Raw genomic sequence first — 20,521 nt, forward strand, 5'->3', positions numbered from 1 at the left:
ATGAAGGTACTGAAATCCCAGCAAAAAAAAAAATAATAATAAAATAAATAAATAATTAAATGCATTGCCTCCATAATTTATGTTGTTTTATTCTCTTATTGAAAGAGTTCATTCTATACGAGATTTCAATATTTTCAAAGCAAATGAACCTATTCTCCTAGATTACCTTGACGATATAATTAAAAACTTGAGAACGAATTGCATCATACGAACATGTGCGTTTGTGTGTTCTGGCTTGTCGTCATATACTATTTAGTCAAAAGGTAAATCTCATGCTCTCTTTATTTGATTTTATTCCAGAGAGAGAGAGTAGAGAGCACTGATGGAATCATCAATGGCAAGAGAAGAGAGGTCAAAGAAACGTATTCAGAGACAAACGTTGCAAGAGGTATGTATATATTCAGTAATGAGGAGGAAGTGCGTAATGCAGAGCAAGATGGTGCCACTGAAATCACTGTAGGGGAAAATGGAAACGTAGATGAACCATGTGTGATAGAAAATGTTGATGAGGAAGAGCGAAAAAAGGAAATGCAACGATTAAGAGAACAATTAAACAACTTTAGGAAGAAAATGCAAGATTAAAGGAATATACAAGTGCTTTGAATGGAAATGTTATACAAATTATTAGAAACGTAGTGATTAAAAGAAAAGAAAATATTCTAGAGCCATTATTTAGTAAAACTCAAATAAATGCAATGATAACAAAGAAAAAGGTAAGCGAGTGGGGCAGTGAAGACATTGCATCAGCTTTAACTCTAAGAAGCAGAAGTTCCAAATGTTATAAGTATCTGAGACAGAAGTAGGGGTTTCCATTGCCTTGTGAAACTACATTACCAGAAAGAGCGAGTAGATTCTTCTGCGAGCCAGGGATTTTGACAAGTGTTTTGACTTTATTACGTGCTAAAGATGAAACGTTTACAGTAAATGAAAAATTAGCGGTATCAAGTTTGGATGAAATGTATATCAGTAATGAATGGTGCTACGATAAGGGTGTGGATGTATTGTATAAGCCCCACGACAGTCTTGGTTTTTATGCTACAAGGTCTTGTAGGGAAGTGGAAACAACCATTTTATTTTAACTTGGATGAGGCAAATCTAAAGCGGTTCCTATTATAAATCATAATGCACGTTGAGGCTGTTGGTTATCACATTGTTGCTATTGGTTCTGACATGAGATAAGCCAATCTTCGCATGTGGACAGAATTTGACATTGATCTTCTTGTCAATAGGATTTCATTCAAGAACCCAAGTGCTGACAGGGAGATATACATTTTGCCGACGTTCCCCATTTGATAAAATTAGTCAGAAATAACTTAATTGATTCAGGCCTTTATTTAGGCAGTGATTTTATTTCTGACACAAGCATCCGTGAAATGTTGGCAAAATCTTCTACAGAATATGGGCTGGCCTTTAAGATGAATGAACTCCATCTCTCTGTTAATGGACAGCACAGGCAGCGTGTCAAGTATGGTGTGCAATTATTATCGTCATCTTGTGCAAGTGCTTTAAGGTATTTGGGAAGTAGAGGGCTGCTGGAATCAAATAGCTGGCAAGCTACATCTGATTTTATCTCAATGGTAAACGACTGGTTTGATATAATTCAAACAACACGTGTGGCAATATACCAGCGGGAAATGGTTTTGGGATTAATAAAGAGTTTCAAATAAATACTTTGGAAAAGGTCATAAAAGTAATGACTTCTTTAAAGATAAAATCACAGAAAACAAAATGTCAGTACTAATTTCAAGTCGGTTATTGGTCTTTCTAAAATGGTTAAAGTTGTTTTTAATATAGATTACATCATGACGCAAAAGTTGAATCAAGACTGCCCAGAGAGTCTATTCGGTTGCATAAGGCAAATGAAGGGCACATACGTCACACAATTGCAAAGAGCAACAATTAAGATATGTTGACAAATGAGTCTGCATGCAATTCAAAAATATAGTGAAGATAGATAATTTTCATTAGAAATATACTTGACCAGCTCATTGTTTAAAGCTTTAGATTTTGAATGTCCCACAGAAGATATAAACAATCAGATTCTGGATATAGAAAACGAAAAAACGGCTGCCACTGTAATTGAAGAAGAAGCTCTTGAATATATAGGTGGTTATATTGTCAAAACGTTTTCTACAAAATATCCAGAATTAGGAAAAAAGATGAAAGAGTGTAAAACTGTAAATGAATCGCGGATTGGGATGTGAGCTGTATATGCCATCAGAGGAATTTTCTTCTCAGTTAATTGTCCTACGAGAAGTCTTCAACCCAATTCACGGTTCATCACTCTTAGAAGAGAAAGTCTGCAGAAAAACTCTTGTTGCTGAATTGTAACGATCAGGAGTAAAGGTCACTGAAGAAATTATTGAATTCGTTGCAAAGATCTCTATATATTTTAGACTAAGGGACTTAAAATGAAGAAGGGAAAGATAAAAATTTAAAATGATCGGGGAGATGCAAGAAAAAAAATAGTTAAATGTTTAGATGTGTGTGTAAATACTATATACATTTTAAGACCTTCAATCAAGGAATTGCAAAATAAATGAAGGTTATTTCTATATGTATTCAAGTATGTAGAAATTATTTTTAATAATAAAATTGTTTGGGCATTCTCGGAATTTTCTGATGACGGAAGTATCAGATGAAGCAGTCAAGAGCGAGAATTACTCAAAGGAAAATAACAATAATGCCTTAATTAATCTACAAGACCGCGGCCCACCAGTGAGTAATCTCCAGTTGTGGCCGGCGCGAAGTCACTCACAGTGAGAGAGAGAGAGAGAGAGAGGGAAGGTGACAGACAGACAGACAGTTCTGTCAGTCTGACTCTTACCTTGCCTACCTACACCTAAGGGGAATTATAACTGAGAAGTGAATATGTATGTCCCAGCCAGAATTCGAGCTCGGACCTTCGGCTTAATTAAGCACCAAGTTGGACTGTCGACTTCACCATTCAGCCATCAAGAGAGAGATCAGTTACTATCGACTCTGCTCCACATCTGACTGCAGAATTCAGGTTCCGTATTTATAATCAATATTGACCCATATCATGCATGATAAGCTGTTTCGTAAGTTTGTAAAATTCGGCTAATAATTTTGTAATATTTGTGGCTTAGTATTTGTGCCATAATAGGGCAGGCATGTATAAGTGACAAAACTTCAAAATTAACAGGTACTACAAACTTACCAATCTGCTGTCATGTAGGAGATGAGTGATAGTAATGCATAGTTCAGTCATATGGACAGCAGAGTCAATATCAACTAACATCTCGCTTGATAGCTCAATACTCAAATTAATTGTTTATCAGTGCCTCTAAACCCAACTCCCAAGTTCAAACCCTAGCTGGTTCAGAATCGCTCGTTAGGTGTAATTCCCATTCGGTGTAAGATATTCAGAAGAGATACTGAAATCGATACTAAATGAAATCTGAACCTTATATATATATATATATATATATATATATATATATATATATATATATATATATATATATATATATATATCCACGTGAGAATAACTTTCATAGTTTATTCTACATTTTGAAGTCCATATTTAATACAAGGGAAGTTAACGGAGCTTTATTTCAATAACAGACGCGGGGGGGGGGGGGGGGGGAGGGGGGGGGGGGGAGGGGGGGGGGGTGCTGGGGGGACGTTTCCAGTTTGTTAATCTGGGCAGTATGGTCTTTAAGCAAGAAAGACGAGGAAACAGGACCAAGGGGCAATCCAGGATGGAGATTTACCTCACACCCCTAGTAGTTGTTGGTAATTTAATTTCACTAAGGACCCCTTCTGTTTACTGGTAGGTGTCGAACTTATTGCGCTCTGCGCTTAGGTCCGAATTAGAGCCATTCATTGCCAGTATCCCAGCCGCCCTACCACATTACAATATATATATATATATATATATATATATATATTATATATATATATATATATATATATATATAATGATAACCGTCCATTTGGATGAATAAGGTTATATATATTTTTTTTAGCTTAAATGTAAAATTAATATCCTCATCATATTTTATGTACCTTTGATCTTGTTATATATATATTTATATATATATATTATATATTATATATATATATATATATATATATATATATATATATATAACAAGATCAAAGGTACATAAAATATGATGAGGATATTAATTTTACATTTAAGCTAAACAAAAAATATATAACCTTATTCATCCAAATGGACGGTTATCATAATTGCATTGAATTGATGGTGGCAAACCATACAAGAATGAAAGGAAATATGCCAATGATCAAAATTCTTCGACCACCTGAAACAGGTATGGTATTTAGTGAACAGAAGCATGTGCAGTATATTATCATCAGGTTCTGGTTTTAGATTTCTGATACCAACACTTGCAACGAAATGGTCTTGTTCGTCTATTTCTTTATATACGATTTTGAAGCCTAGATTTGTAAAACTATGGTCTTCTTGGTGAGAGTGATCTCTAGGAGCCGACTTCGAGGGTTTGATGAAATTCTTTGCTGAAACCAGCAATTGCAGCGACCAGCATCACTGGCATGATAGCCAGGACGCATGAACTGGTAAACAATACTTGAGGATGAGCCTTTTGGTCGGACTCTTTCTTTTTGCAAAAGTTTTCCTGCATTTCAAAATTTAGATATCCCAATTATGAAAGTTTTGTATTTTTAATGCCATCTAATATACTGAATAAATTTCTTATCAAAACAGGATCAGGTAAGATAAGACGTGATCTTCCTTTGCCTAGGCAGCGACTTCCACCTTCCACCTGGCGCCACCACAAGTGCTGCGTCAACATTTCGGAGGTCGCTTGTCTCCGTGGGAGCTAACATTAAATCTGTCGTTTCCATGGGAGTCAAAATGATGGTATCTACCGTTTCAAAGAATGTCATTGCTCATCACATCTGCTTATCAATCATCGGCCAACAAAAAATGCAATTTAAAAATATAACAGAAGCTCGGCCACCACCTTGAATGTCCTCATTCAGCCGCAGTTTATAAAAAATTACAAGAAAAACACACTGGCTGGCTCATGTACATCATATTAATATAAAAAAAAACTGTACGTCCTTGGCAGCACAAGGTCCATCATATAAAATAAATTTGAATAGCCTGTATCTGGGCTATAATAACAGTTGATTGTAGAGCGCATATTTTCTCGTCTTGACGCTCCTGTGCGTGTGTGTGGCCTGCAGCTGCACAGACCGTGGAAAGGTGAAATGTCTCCCGGTACCACGCCATTATCGTCCCAAAGGCGCCGTCAATCCTCGTAGACTCGTAAATTCTTTCGCATGTCGGCAGCATGCGACTTCTTGCTCCACGAATCCCCCCCAAAAAGGTAGCTGAAGGACGTCTTGCTGGCGTATTGAAGCGCAGGGGAATGGTGTTTAAGGTTCCTCAGTATGTGCGACAGTCAGGTCACCGGTCAATTAAAGAGGAATTCATCCTAAACATACATCTGTAAATTAATGACCTCAAAATTCCAAGACAAACCAACTGAACGTTGGCCAACTAACACCACTAATAATAAAAAAAAAACTATTTGCCAAAACAACTCTGATATATAACATAACCACCAAACCAATTCCTAACTAAAACCAAAGAATTGAACTTACTGTGAGGAATAACCTCATAAGATCACGAAATCATGAATGACCATTAATAACATAAAAAAAAAAAAAAACTCGTCGGCGCGTCTGCACAGAGAGAGAGAAAAAAGCTAGAAAAATGAGAAATCACACAAACTCTACGGACTACTGACCTTACATTTTAAACTTACCATTGCCCACAATAAAAAAAAAAAAAAAACGAACCCAAGGAAAAGTAACAAAACCAGCCCAAATTACTATTAAAAATGTCCTCTCGAACTCTGATATTTGCGTTAACCCCACAATATCAGTAAGAACCCCAAACATATCCCCTTATTTCACTGAATCGACTCAAAACAGAAAAAAACTAAAGCCCAAACTTACAAACCCCACACCACACCCACACACACACTACCACACAGATATATATATATATATATAATATCTAGATAAATAATAATATATATATATATAGATATATATATATATATATATATATATATATCTGTGATGTATATAATATATATTTATTGTGGTGTGTGTGTGTGTAAAACAACACGTTCCCAATATCAACCATCAGGAACACGTTATCCCCCAGTTGCAACATTATGTTGTCTGAATGCACATTACTTGACTCTGTAACTAACGACTCATAAATGCTGCAAAATACCCAAAATATCGCAAAAATTAAGAAATCCGAAAGGCAAATATTAAAGACTCTGACAAAATCATCCTAGGCCATCGTAGATGCGCTGAAAACTAAATCAAAACCATAAGTCAGGACCAAAATCATGTTTCACGCAAATAGAACAAAATCATAAATTATTTCCATTTCAACTGTTACATTGTCCGCTTAGACATGTGCGTCAACTTAGAAAAAAACCTGCATACTGACTCATATCTGCAGCAAAACGGCCAAACACTGAAACATTATCACCATACAGGCCTTCAAAAAAAGAACAGCCACATAATGTAGAACGTGCTTCCCCAAATCTCAAAAACTGAATTATCACAGCTCAATCAAAGAAAACGGCAAATATAAACCAAACTTAGGTAAAAGACTAGCTAAAATAAGAGTCCTGAAAATCCACCATCTATCATCAATAGACAACGACATGTCATCAACCACCAAACTAATAAAAGACGATTCCACCTCCAGTAATCTCAATATCCCACAGTACTCACAACAGCTTTGGGCTGACCTCAACTAGAACCAAAAAGAAAATGCTCGTTTCAAGAACAGAACAATCAATATACCTGGTTCAAAAACATCATCATCAGCTAAAACAACATTATAAACATAATTCACCTGCCATTAGGGGAAAGTAACCCTCAAAATGTGACTCGTCACTAAAACCAACAACACTAATATGAAAACCACCCCCATTATCACCATATTATTAATACCACCTAGGCAATAAAAACATTCCCCTCCATTTCATCAATACCCACATGTGGAATAAAAGCCAAGTAACCCAAAAATCGTTATACCTCCAAGCAGGGTGATTAAAAAAATACTCTGTTTCCCGAAAATGTACTCAAAGCAGTTAGTTGATACACTCAAAAACATTACCACATACATACCCTCTCTCACGAAGGTTTCCACTGGCACAAAAAAAAAAAAATCATAATGCAACCAAATAACTGAATCCAAAACAGCAGACTAAAACATGGCTCTTTCCACCATAGGCTTAGGCTCTGGAGCATCTTCAACAAAACAAAATGCCACATGGCCGAAACATTAAAGGGGCAGCTACTGAAGAAAAGTTCTTACAAAATCTATGATAATATGAAGCTAACCCTAAAAATCTTTGCAAATACTTTCTTGTGGTAGGAACAGGGTACTCTAGCCCTGGATAGGTTTTGCTATTTTGGTACCCCTTTAATGGTTTGTGGGGTTGAGCTCGACCCGAGCGCTCTGAAAAATTTGTGAAAATTCAAAAAGTGTAGCTATGCTGTACATTTTATTTTCTAAAATCAATTTCATCATTCCCGAGAGAATGATGAAATTGATTTTCTTCCTGAGAGAAGTTAAATTATACCCATCTACAAATTAAATATTTATTACAAATATATTAAAAAAATAAGTATATACATAAAAACAATTTACAAAAATATTTACAAAAACTACAAAATACACTATATACACACAAAAATTGAGGGAATCCTTCCTAAAACTATTATTTACAATATGTGACTGCCAGAAAAGGTGTTGGACCCATAAAGGTCAAAATCCGAAAAGAGAAAAAGAGGGTAAGTTTTTTTGGCCAAAAAGTGCAAAATTTCACTTTTTTTTGGGTACCTAGATGAAATAGGAAGTGGCTATTTTTTTTTTTTTTATAGAATAAACTCATATTATTCAAGAACGGAATTATGTAAAAAGATCTGCACTAAGATGTAATTTACTGTTTTATCAGTAATGTTATTCTCTCTCTCTCTCTCTCTCTCTCTCTCTGTCTCTTTCTCTCTCAAACAATAATTTACGAAAATATTTACAAAAAATACAAAATACGCTACATGCACACAAAAATTGAGTGAATCCTTCCTAAAACTACTATTTACAAAATGTGACTGCCAGAAAAGGTGTCGGACCCACAGAGGTCAAAATCAGAAAAGAGAAAAAAAAAAGGTATGTTTTTTGGTCAAAAAGAATTGTCAAAATGTCACGAATTTTTGGGGTACCTAAATGAAATAGGAAACGGCTAATTTTTTTTTAGAATAAACTCATATCCTAAAACGGAATTATGTAAAAAGATCTGCACTAAGATGTAATTTACTGTCATATCAGAAATATTATTCTCTCTCTCTCTCTCTCTCTCTCTCTCTCTCTCTCTCTCTCTCTCTCTCTCTCTCTCTCTCTCTCTCTCTCTCTCTCTCTCCAGTGTGTCATGATTTATTGACATAAGTTCATGTAATCTCTCACCAGAAAAGACACAGACCCACTACTTCCCAGGCCATCTCTCCCACTCTTGTGTCGTAATCATTTCAAGGTCATCATCCTCACCTCCAACACTTTGTTACACAAACTTGAGGTTTTTGCCATAGAGGTGTCAGCAACCTCTAAATTATCATCAAAACCACTTTATAATTCCACTAGAAGTAAGTTGATGAAATCCACGCCCAGAGGATACTACCTGCTGGCCATTGTTGATGAAAAATGAAAAAAAAAAAATGCAAAAACTGAGAAATTGGCATTCAAAAGAAATTGGATCAAATGGCAATATAAGGCATCTTAGCCACAACCAATGGCATGCATAATGTACACACACCACCTACCTACAGTTTCCAACAATATAAAACTATCACAGAGTCAACAGTGTTAGACAGGAAATCACTACTGATAACTTTGCCTTTATATTCCACACATATTCAAAAGAAACGATTACTCAGAAAAGGGGAAAGGACAAAGGCAAGGCAAACACAAGTTTTAACATGATTGCAGTGTGTGTTCTGCTATCCTCTTGCAGGTCGATCACACCCAGATTCGAGATAGACAATGATTTATGGGAAAAAAACATGTTTATTGAAACACTCCTCGGGTCATGCTCGACCCAGCAAACCTATTCAGGGCTAGAACAGCTATGTTGGCAGTTTTAGGATGAACATTACCATTTCCAACAATCTGACCCAAGTAAGTAACAGTAGCTTTACAGAAAACAGACTTTTTAAGATTTATAGTTAAACCAGCCTCTTCTAACCTCAGGAAGAAACATTTGAGCCTATGCATATGTTCCTCCCAAGTCTGTCCGGTGACTAGGATATCATCAAGATAGCAATAAACACCTTCCAAGTCCTGTATGATGAAATTTACAAGGCACTGAAATGTAGAAGGGGCGCTGCTAAGGCCAAAAGGCATGATTTCATACTGAAAGAGCCAAAAGGGTGTAATAAAAGCTAATAAATTAACTTGCCTCTTTCAGTTAATCCTACCTGATAATAGCCCTTTAAGAGGTCTATCTTTGTTAGAAACTTAGCTTGTCCTACTGAATCGATTACGTTATCAATGAGTGGCAAAGGGTAAGAATCTTTAATTGTGACATTATTAATCTTTCTTAATCAGTACAAAATCTAACTACAGTCCTCCTTAGGAAATAGGATGCAAGGTGAAGCCCATGGCGATTTACTCGGTCTGGCTAGACCATGTCGAAGAAAGTATCCTACTTCTTCCTTCATCTTGCTCGTCCTCTCAGGACCCACACGATAAGCCTGCTGACGAATGGGTGTTGTACCAAGAACCAGCTCGATGTCATGAAGCAAAACACCGCTTTTCCTGGGAAAATCATGAGAAAGAGTTGGATGACCAAAGATTAAATTTTTTAAGTCTTGTGACTCCCAAGGAATGAGGTGGCTCATGAATAAATCCAGACTTTTTAGAACTTCGGTATTGGTTTGTGGCATGGAGGAAGGGATAAAGTCTTCAGAAGAATTATCTTCTTTTGATGTATCTACCTCTACCTCAAGATTAAAATTTACAGCCGTCTCACTAGAACCACTTCCAGTTTCCCTTGAGTGAAGCTTAAGTAAATTTACATGAATGATCTGAGTGGGTTTTCTACAATCTGGAGTTCTTATTATGTAAGTATTATTATTAACATTCTTAACTACTGGATATGGCCCACAAAACTGAGCTTGAAGAAGGGAACCAGGGACAGGGAGATATGCTATCACAAGGTCGTTAGGCTTAAATTTTCTAACTTTACTAACTTTTCCATAGTTCTGTTTCATTACTTACTGTTGAGCCCTTAAATTCTCCCCAGCAACTTTCCAAACTTCTTCAAAGTGTTTTTTAGTTTATCCATATATTGTTGGATGGTTTGGTTAGAATCAGAGGGAGTGTTTAACCATTCCTCTTTAATTACTGAAAGGGGTCCTCTAACTGGTCTCCCAAACATCTCATAAGGTGAAAAACCAAGGGACTCATGGGGAACTGCCCTGATAGCAAATAAAAGAAAATCAGTGCCTTCATCCCACTCAAGTTGAATTTCAACACAAAATTTCCTAAGCATACTCTTGAAGGTTTGGTGCTAACGCTCAAGGGCACCCTGAGACTCTGGGTGATAGGTAGCAGACAAGGTTTGCTTAATATTTAGCTCTTTAAGTACTTTGGCAAAAAGGTCACTGGTGAAATTTGAACCTCGATAACTTTGTATTTCCTTTGAGATATAGAAATTAGTGAAAACTTTCATTAAAGCATTAGCAATGTTCTTAGCAGAAATGTTACGAAGATGGATGGCAATAGGGTATCAGGTGATAGGACATAATATAGTAAGCAAGTACTGATTCCCTTTTTTGGCTTTTGGTAAAGGACCAATGTTATCAATAATGATTTTACTAAAAGGTTCGTCAGGGACTAAGATTGGTTGTAAAAGTGCCTTTGGTATTACCTGGTTACTATGCATTTCTGGCAAAAAATAGTGTGTTTTTCTTTAATATCTCCCATACTAATTATTTGATCAGAATGGTACTTTGACAAAAACACTCTTGAGACCTTAAGTTGTTTACTCTTGGCCTAATAAAGCCTAAGCCAAGTGAATCGGGTAAGTAGGTAAAGAAATTCGAATACCTACACTCCCCCGTCCCTCCCCTCTCCTTCCCTCCCTCTGTCTTGACCCTCCTCCTATCCCTCCAGTAACCCCCTTTCCTAGTCTCTCGGGCGTCGCTTACTCTACCTTTTCTCTTAACCTGTTATATTTGTTAATAACTGATAGAATTGAGATGTTGATTCGTGTTATAATTCTGATTAACATTTCATGATACTGTTGTTTTTCGTCAGGGTGTATAAGGAGTTTATAGCCTTTAGCCCTTTTATCCAACTTGATGAACCTGCCCTGAGGGCTTCTTAAATCCTTAAAGTTTCGTGCGATATACGGCAGCGACTTGGAAATATAACCAAAATTAAATCTCATAATACAGCTTAAGACCCATCATACAATTACAACAGATTCCGATATCTAAAGCCAAGCTTAATTCCTTTTTTAAGGTGTAGACAGCATAAATTGCATTGAACAGTCATGCAGAAGTTATCGTTATCTAATCTATCTCCAATCTGCATTCCCTTTCGTTTTACAGTTATTTTTCATAACTGGGCTACTTTATCTGCTGGTGCCCCTGGTATCTGTCTGTCTGTCTGTCTCTCTCTAATGTGAAATAATTATCACCATCAGTTGGAAAGTAGAGGAAACAATTGAACAAAAATCACAAAAAAATTATTCATAATCGTTATCACTGTCAAGGAACAGATCATCCTCATCATCACTGTTTATAGTGATGATTATAGGATCTACAGGTTTTTGGATGTTATCATGTGACCAGTATGCTTCCCCGAAGGCTCTGGACCGTCTTATTGCACAGTCCCACACTTCCTTTGTTGTACTAACCTTCGCTTCCTCTATTCTGGCCTGTAAATCTGCCCGAGTGAAAAGCTGCAATGGGGAACGCACACGTTTTTTCCATAAAGCCCCAGACTTTCTCAATAGCATTGAGCTCAGGATGAGCAGGTGGTCCCCATGAACGGATGATTTTGTCAATATTATACACAGGTAGTGGGCGATTTTGCTTGCAGATTTGCTACAGCTCAGGGCGTGTGGCGTTTGGAGGGAATGGTATCTGGGCAGGACGTCAACCATTTCATATCTACTCTAATGGTGGAGGAGTTTGGGCAACGACTATCTTCGCTCAATTGGTTGTGGTAGGGTGCATTATCAAGCACAAGCACTGCTGGCTCAGGCAATGACGGAAGAAGTTGGGACGTGAGCCAACGAACGAAGAGGTCGGCATTCATTTCGCCATGGTAGTCACCAGTTTTGTTTTTTGTAGGAAAACACAAGAATGATTCCTCAATGAAACCATCTTCTGTGCCTGCAGCAACAAGCACAAAACGCTTCCCTTCTTCAGGGGGGACTTGCCGACTGTAGGTGGCACTTGTCATGGACTGTGTGGCATCAGCCCACTCACTGCTAGGATGCATCCTCGTGGTGACCATGTTCCATCGATGTATACCACCTTTCTCCCCTCCTTCCGATATTCATGAAGTGCTCGGAGAGTGCGAATGCGCCAACACACCATATCAAGAGTTTCCTTTATGACATACCTTTTCCGTTGTGTGGCCTTATAGCAGAACCCCATGTTATGTAGTCATCGCCACACTGATGATTCTGATGTTCCAGCTGGGATGATGCCGTTGTCACGTAAACCTGTGTCAGACTTTTATTGGTGAATGTGTTTTTCTTAGCGAATTTCCCATGTACATAGCGGCGAATGGCACCGATAGCAAAATTATCAAAGGCATTTGGTGTGGGTGTCGGGGTACCGTGTGTCGTTGACGGGTAATTGTCTGTTCCAGATGGTGCTGTTCCCATGCTTCGCTGTAAAAGTGAATGCACTGTCGTCGTCTTCATGCCCATGACGTCTGCAATATGATCATAAGGCCTGTGTGGAAAACATAGTAACTGTAGAATGCAAACAGAATTTACACTGTGACGCAAACAAATATAGTATTTAAAACTATGATAAAAAATCCACGAACTACATAATTTGTTGGACTGATATGCACAATTACACACACGCACATACCAACACACACACACACATATATGTATATATATTGTTATATATATATAATATATATTATATATAATATATATATATATATATATATATATATAATATATATATTATATATGTTATATATAGTATATATATATGGATATATATAATATATATATATACCTAATATATATATATAACATAAGGAGTGAATTATAGGGTAAATATTTAGATTTACTTACTCAGTAATATGCTTGTGTTTCTTATGCCACATTGTGTTATTGTGTGTGTCCAACAAACCTGTAACTTCTCTTACCTGTTAAGACTAATTCTTAGTTTATTGTTAGCTTATTCCATTGTGTATATGGAATGGAGACGTAATGCAAATGCATTTCTGCATTTACGGGGGTAAAGTAACATGCCAGTCACGAATATGAGGGGAAAACTTCCTCAGTCAAACAATCACTGAGACAACAAACTGCTTAGGCGTAAACCATAGCAGATACCCAAACTACGATAGTTAATGGTTAAGTGAGCCACTACACCGTAAAATTTTCAGTCAACTTATATAACACTCGATTACATTTACTCTACCTTTCAAGGAGGTAAAGCCAATCAATCCTGCCTTTGGAAAACGCGTCTTTCATTATTTTGACACAGTTAAAAGAACCTTAACGAAACCATGATTCGACCTTCTTGACTTCCAAAACCAAGCTTTATTTTCCCTGTTACTTTTTTTTACAATCTTATCATTGTGGATTTCCGAATGATATCCTTATGATGGCTAATATATTGGAAAATACCAATGTTAAAGGTGGATATTATGGAAAATATTAGATAAGACATTCGCAAAGTGAGAGAAGGGAGGGAGAGCGAAGTGAGGGAGGGTCGGCATACGTTCAATTGTTTAGCAAACATACAAAAAATATTTGGCTTTGCCTTTCCTAGGACAAGAGTAAACACCATAATTAACGAGATTTGAAAATGCATTATAATATCAAAAATTAGGGGGAGGTTTATAGAGTGCTGTGTCAAAGAACTATTCTGATCAAATAATTAGTATGGGAGATATTAAAGAAAAACACACTTTTTTGCCTGAAATCCAAAGTAGGTTTACCAGATATCTGACATACATGACGAGTTCGAACAAATTCTGCTCCATCTTTTTTCATATTAGGCCAAAAGAAGCAATTCAAAATCTTACCATATGTCTTATGAACTCCTAAATGTCCTCCATAGGCATCATGAGCTATTTCCATTACAGAATTCCTAACAGGAAGAGGTAGCGCAATTTGACACTTTTCACTCCAAGTATCTTCACTAGATCTTTTAGGGGGGCGATAAACCGCCCCCCTAAAACCTCATTAACAAATCTGATTCATAGTAAAAACACTACCAGAAATGCTTGGTCATGAAGCTTGCTCAGAGAGTTATCGTGCTTCTGCGCTTCAACAAGGTTATCTCTACTCATAAAGTTTCGTGCTTCAAAATCTATAGAAGTAATTGTTGGCTCATCTAAACGAGATTTCGGCTACGATGACAACACAAGCATGATCTACAAAGCAATCTGAATCAGGTTCAAAGTTTTCACTTACAGGTTTTCCATTACAATGACATTGGGAACTACCAAACGTTTGCAAGATCGTTAGCCAACAATAAAGTTACCGCTTTTACTGGAAATTCAACATCTCTTATGCATACCACCACATTACCTTTCTTAATAGGACAATCAAGATGAACATTAGCAAGGGGAACATTAGATATCTGTGAAAGGTCTTTCACGAGAACATGTTCATTAGTTGCATTAGCCTCAATATTTGGGAGAGCGTTTCTCAAAAGTAAACTTTGTGAAGCCCCTGTGTCACGAAGTATCCTAACTTTATACCTTTAGCCCTCGGAGCTCAAAGCTACGGTTCCATCAAAAGTAAAATCTTCAAATAAATCTACGGGCTTTTCAATATGAATATGCGAGACAGGCTTATTCGGACCATCTGATTTACTTTTGAAGTTAAGAAAAGGGTTAAATGGGTTCCGAAAAGGCAAGGAAGTTTTGCATTTAGGATCTGGACAGTTTTTAATTGTGTGCCCTTTTTTCTTACAATAACTGCAGCGAACAACATTAGACGCTTTAGCCGCTTTAACCAAATCAGTCAAGAGCCTCGGAGTTTTTAGCTGGAAATGGTTTCACATTCTGTTCTTTTCTCTTATTGTTGACAACTTTATGTATTAATGAGTAAGTGTCTGCTAGCGAAGCCGCTTTTAACAAGTCCTTTTCGTCCCTGTCCTCTAAATGTATCATAATGTTCAAAGGAAGCTTTCGTTTAAACTCTTCAAGTACAATCAAATCCTCTAATTCAGCAAAAGTATTTTAACCATTTTCAATTTCTGTGAAGCGAATTCTACGTAGGTTTGAGTTGTGAACTAAGTTTTGTTACGAAAAGTTTGACGATATCCCCCGACTGAGATTAAAAAAGCATCCAAAATTGCTCGTTTAACACTTTGGTAATCTGTAGTGTTTTCGAGATGTCTACAAACTTTCGCAGCATTCCCAGTTAATTTCGGCCTTAATAACCAAACCCACTGATCGCGTGGCCAATCCAAATGCAAGACAGTCTCTTCAAAAGTCTTAAAATAATCTTCAGGTTCATAATCTGTGAACGTGGAGCCAACTTAATATTTTCCACTAAATCAAAGGGTTTCTCTTGAGTTTCCAAAACCGAAATTTCATGTTCCCTATTCTCTCCAGAAAGCTTTGCTTTCTCTTGTTCAATTTTAAGCGCCAAGGACGCCTCATAATCTAATCTTTCTTTCTCTCTCTCTGCGAAGCTCATTGCAATTTAGCCTTCTCTACCTCAAGTTTTAACTTAATTTTCTCCATTTGTCTCTCTGATTCTAACCGTTTTTTTCCTTCTCTCCAAATCACTTGTCTCTCGGCTTCTCGTCTCTTCCAAACAATGCAGCTTGTCTCTCGGATTCTAACCGTTTCTTTTCGGCTTCTCTCTCAAACAATGCAGCTTGTCTCTCGGATTCTAATGTCTGTGCCTCAAGTTTTTCGCGTTCAAGATAATTCAAATTCAAATTCAAATAGTTTATAGACATAAAAATACATCAAATGGAATGCACAAGCATGCTTATGCATCCCCTTCCAAGTAAGATAAATTAATTTACCATATTAGTTACTTATTCCAAAATAACTTAGGAAACTTTTGAACTATCTTTTCAGTTACATTGTTATTCATAGGGAAACAAACTATTTCAGATACACTAGTTATTATTCTTTCTCTAAATTTCATTAGTTCAAAACACTCCAACATATAATATTCTAAATTGTGAGAGAATGCCTCGCCACACAATCTACAAGGTTTGCTATTGTCATCGATATATTACCAGCAATAACTATAACCTAGCCCTAGCCTCATATTAAAGGTACCAAGTTTAGATGAAGACTTGCCATAAGTTATACGGGTGTTTTCACTCACATAAAGGTAGTGCATCATACTAGCATTACCTTCTTCTAGAATTCTAACTGCATTTTCTGCTTCCCAAACATTTTGTTTTTGTTTTTGTTTTATTCCTTTTTTAATTCTACTAAGGTCCATAATGCTCTCAATATCAACCGTAGGTCTTAGTGTTGCCTGTTTGTTTGTTTGTATGGTGTTTTTACGTTGCATGGAACCAGTGGTTATTCAGCAACGAGACCAACGGTTTTACGTGACTTACGAACCACGTCGAGAGTGAACTTCTATCACCAGAAATACACATCTCTCACTCCTCAATGGAACGGCCGAGAATCGAACCCGCGACCACCGAGGTGAGAAGCAAACACCAAACCAACCACGCAACTGAGGCGCTTTGTTGCCTGTTTGGCCAAGTTGTCAGCAACTTCATTCAATGAAATACCAATATGAGAAGGGATCCAAAAAAGAATTAACAAAAAGTCCCTTTTTAAGACCACAAACCAACATCTTGCAGTGAATAACAATATCATTATTAGTAGGAGTTTTACTGTTCAGAGCAAATAATGCGTTATGGGAATCACCGAAAACAAATATATTTTTACTTTTACTCCACTTTTTATCCCTCGAGAATGGGATGCAACTCAGGTGCAGTAGAGAAAATGTTATCATCAATCCTCTTAGAAATCACTTCATCAACACTAAAGCCATTGTCATAATACACCCTAATGATGACCCCACAGCCAACTATTATTATTTACTGACCCATCACAATACATATGAATGAAGTTACATTTGGGCAAAGAATTTATTTTACCAAGAAAGCTTTGTCTTAATTCCAACAAGTTATATTAACTTTTCTTATAACCCATTTTTAGTTAAAAGAAAAGTTATTATCACTTATCATGCATGACTGAATCTTACTTTTATCTTCATTAATTACCAGACCCATGTCTAAACAAACTTTGAAGCTGATCCAACGCATTTTTCAAAACAAATTCATTACGGCACTGAATCATTATTACATCAGCATAAATCACAACTTCTGTGCCTCTAGGAAAATTATTTCTTGCAATTTTGTCCATAAGCACATTGGATAAAGTTGGACTTGAAACTTCACCCTGTGGAGTGCCTAATTCAGATTCCATTTCTTCAGATTCATACCCCTGAAAGTAAACCTTAGCTTTTCTCTCACTTTAGTAACTATTAATCCATTGCAATAATGCTCCCTTAACACCCTTATTGACAAGCTCCTCAAGAATGACTTCTTTATTTGCTCTATCAAATGCTCCTTTAAGATCTATAAAAGGCCTGCATTTAACAACATTATTACAAAAGACCCTCAAAGCACAATCTCTTGTACTTTTGCCTTTCGTAAAGCCATATAAATTTTGTGACAACTGATCTCCAATAGCAAAATGCAATCTATTAAGTATGAGCCTTTCCATTAGTTGACACTTGCATGACGTTAATGAAATGGGCCTATACTCGCCGTTACCCTTAGGAACAGGAATAATCAGAGCCATTTTTATAAGAAAGGTTCCTCAAGTCTAACAAGGGACTTTCCTCCAACATTATTAGGCAGTTGATTAGGTCATATGTAACCCCATCCAAACCAGGGGCAGTTGACCTTCCTTTTTTAATAAAATTCCTGAAAACAATTCATCTCTTGTAAAAGGCAAAAGTTTCATCAGTCAACCCCATCTGCATTTCCACCAACTGATGTCTCTGTGAACAATGGTTACACAAGCTAGTTTGAATATTAGCTGGTAAATTACCAATACCAGAAGCAGTTACCCACTTCTTAATGGATCCATCTGCCTTGCCTTTAGGATTAGGATGGGCAACAATTCTTTTTAACCCCCCTTACTTTGTTAATTGCATTCCACACACCACCTAGCGATTTCATGAAAGAAACTTCTTCCTCCAAACAATTATTCCAATACTTGTCTCTAGTCGTTTTCCGTATTTCAGAGGTTCCTGGAGCAGTTTGCATCATTGTTTCTCTACTACGACTATCACTAGGATTCAAACTATTTTCTTTGAGCTTTTCTCAAAAGCTATTCCAACCTTGTAAAAAGTTATCAAAATACATTAATTTTCGATTAAAATTTTCATTAGAATTACTTTCAGACCTATGTAATACAGTTTCTAAAACATCAAGTAAATCATCTAAAAATTTATTCTCGTCATTTGCATGCCATTTACAGATTTATTTTCCTTATACCATTCGCCGACTTTAAACATAAATCTAGCCTCAGCGTCATCTTTAATTCTTAATCTTTTACGCTTTTGACTGAAATTCATCCGTTGAATGTCCAAAATTGTCTCGAGCAAAATGATCACTTAGTAGGTCACTAACTACTGAAGTAACAGCTTCATACTCCTCCATATTGAAAATGAGTACGTATTCAATTCTTCTCCCTCTTACATGACTTACATGAGTGGGTTTTTTGTTACCTAAAATACGTACAGTATCCAATGAATTTAGAATACTGTTCAGAACGAAACCATTTCTTTTAGGGTTTCCAACATTTTCTAAGTTTCGATGGCGAGCGTTGAAATCACCTATTAACAAACATTTCTGGTCAGATACATAAGAGGGTCAGTTTTCAAGAGAAAATCTGTCATTATGAATATAGACATTAATGATATATATAAAGCAACCTTCAGCATGCAGTTTAAGAGACAAAAATTCAGTACCATCAACAACAAGAGATTCACAGAATGCAGCAAGAATGTTATTCTTAATAAAAGAGTTAAGCTTCTAGTAATTTTCCAGGTTAGCAGGCAATTCAAAACTTTGATATCCCGGCAATTGAAATCCTGACCCATTAACAGCAACTTCTTGCATCAGAATATTCTATATTTATCATGAATTCTTCTACAAAATTATTTATTGACACATTTGCAGTATCGTTCAGTATGATAGTTTCCACATGCCTAAAAGCATTTGACCAATTTTCCTGCGTCACAGAGTTCAGTGCTTCATGCAGTAAAGCTTTCAAGTCAGCCATTTTAAAATTATTCTTTTTTGCTACATAGCCCTTGATCTGTCCCCAAATAAATTCGATGGCATTATAATGACAATGGTAACGAGGCAATCTTACAACTTTGTGTCCATTGTCACATGCTATTTTATCATTAACGTAAACTGAACCGATAGAGGCTGCAATAGGCTTCGCTAACTCCAATGATTCAGCTTTAGTATTATTGTCTGGTGGATTTTCGCCTTTGCTGTCGAGCCATGATATTATTTCTCTATTTGTATTTCTAGACGTTGGAGGTTTATCAAGTTTAACAGAATGATAAGGGGCATTGTCCATTACGAGAACTGACTCTGGGGGAATATTCGGTAACAGCTGGCTTCGGAGCCATTTTTCAGTCACCTGATGGTTCATTTTCTGATGATAATCCCGTTATTTTTTGCATCAAACAAGTGCTGCGTTGGGAATGAATCCATGATTACATCCAGCGTGTAATATCAGTCTGCTACCCTTTCCGGTTGGTGTTGGCACTCCGGTTGCTTTTCCATTTGATCCATCTAGCCAACACTTACTCACTGAATGATTTTGATTAACCCATGTCTCGTCGATAAATATCGGGGACTTGCCCAGCTTCTCTGCCCGTAGAAACTTCGTCCGCGCACTTAATGTCACTCCTTTCCATTAAAAAACTCCGCCCATTAACCTCTTTATATTTAATCTAATATCATGGATTATTCTACGCAACGTTTCTCGGCATCCTAGGAATCCAATATTTTCTTGAGCACCTTGGAGAATGCTGTAAAAGTTGGTATCTTCTTCCTCAAATGATAATGTAATACCATGCGCCGTAACGCTCCCTTATCGAAATCGTCAATATTCCCCACGGTTTTCGATAGTTTGTTTCGGTTATCTATGAAGACTGGAACGCCATTCTCGTCTTTG

At 36.7% G+C, this 20,521-nt stretch overlaps 1 protein-coding gene across 1 annotated transcript; it reads right to left on the reverse strand.

Moving 5' to 3' along the window:
- Nucleotides 1–19,426: 19,426 nt before the first annotated feature.
- Nucleotides 19,427–19,993, reverse strand: LOC135226945 (uncharacterized). Its single transcript, XM_064266626.1, has one exon. It carries the CDS (start codon nucleotides 19,991–19,993, stop codon nucleotides 19,427–19,429), a length of 567 nt encoding a protein of 188 aa, XP_064122696.1.
- Nucleotides 19,994–20,521: the final 528 nt, after the last annotated feature.

The sequence above is a fragment of the Macrobrachium nipponense genome, chromosome 15 (assembly GCF_015104395.2).
Source record: "Macrobrachium nipponense isolate FS-2020 chromosome 15, ASM1510439v2, whole genome shotgun sequence".
Classification (NCBI taxonomy): domain Eukaryota; kingdom Metazoa; phylum Arthropoda; class Malacostraca; order Decapoda; family Palaemonidae; genus Macrobrachium; species Macrobrachium nipponense.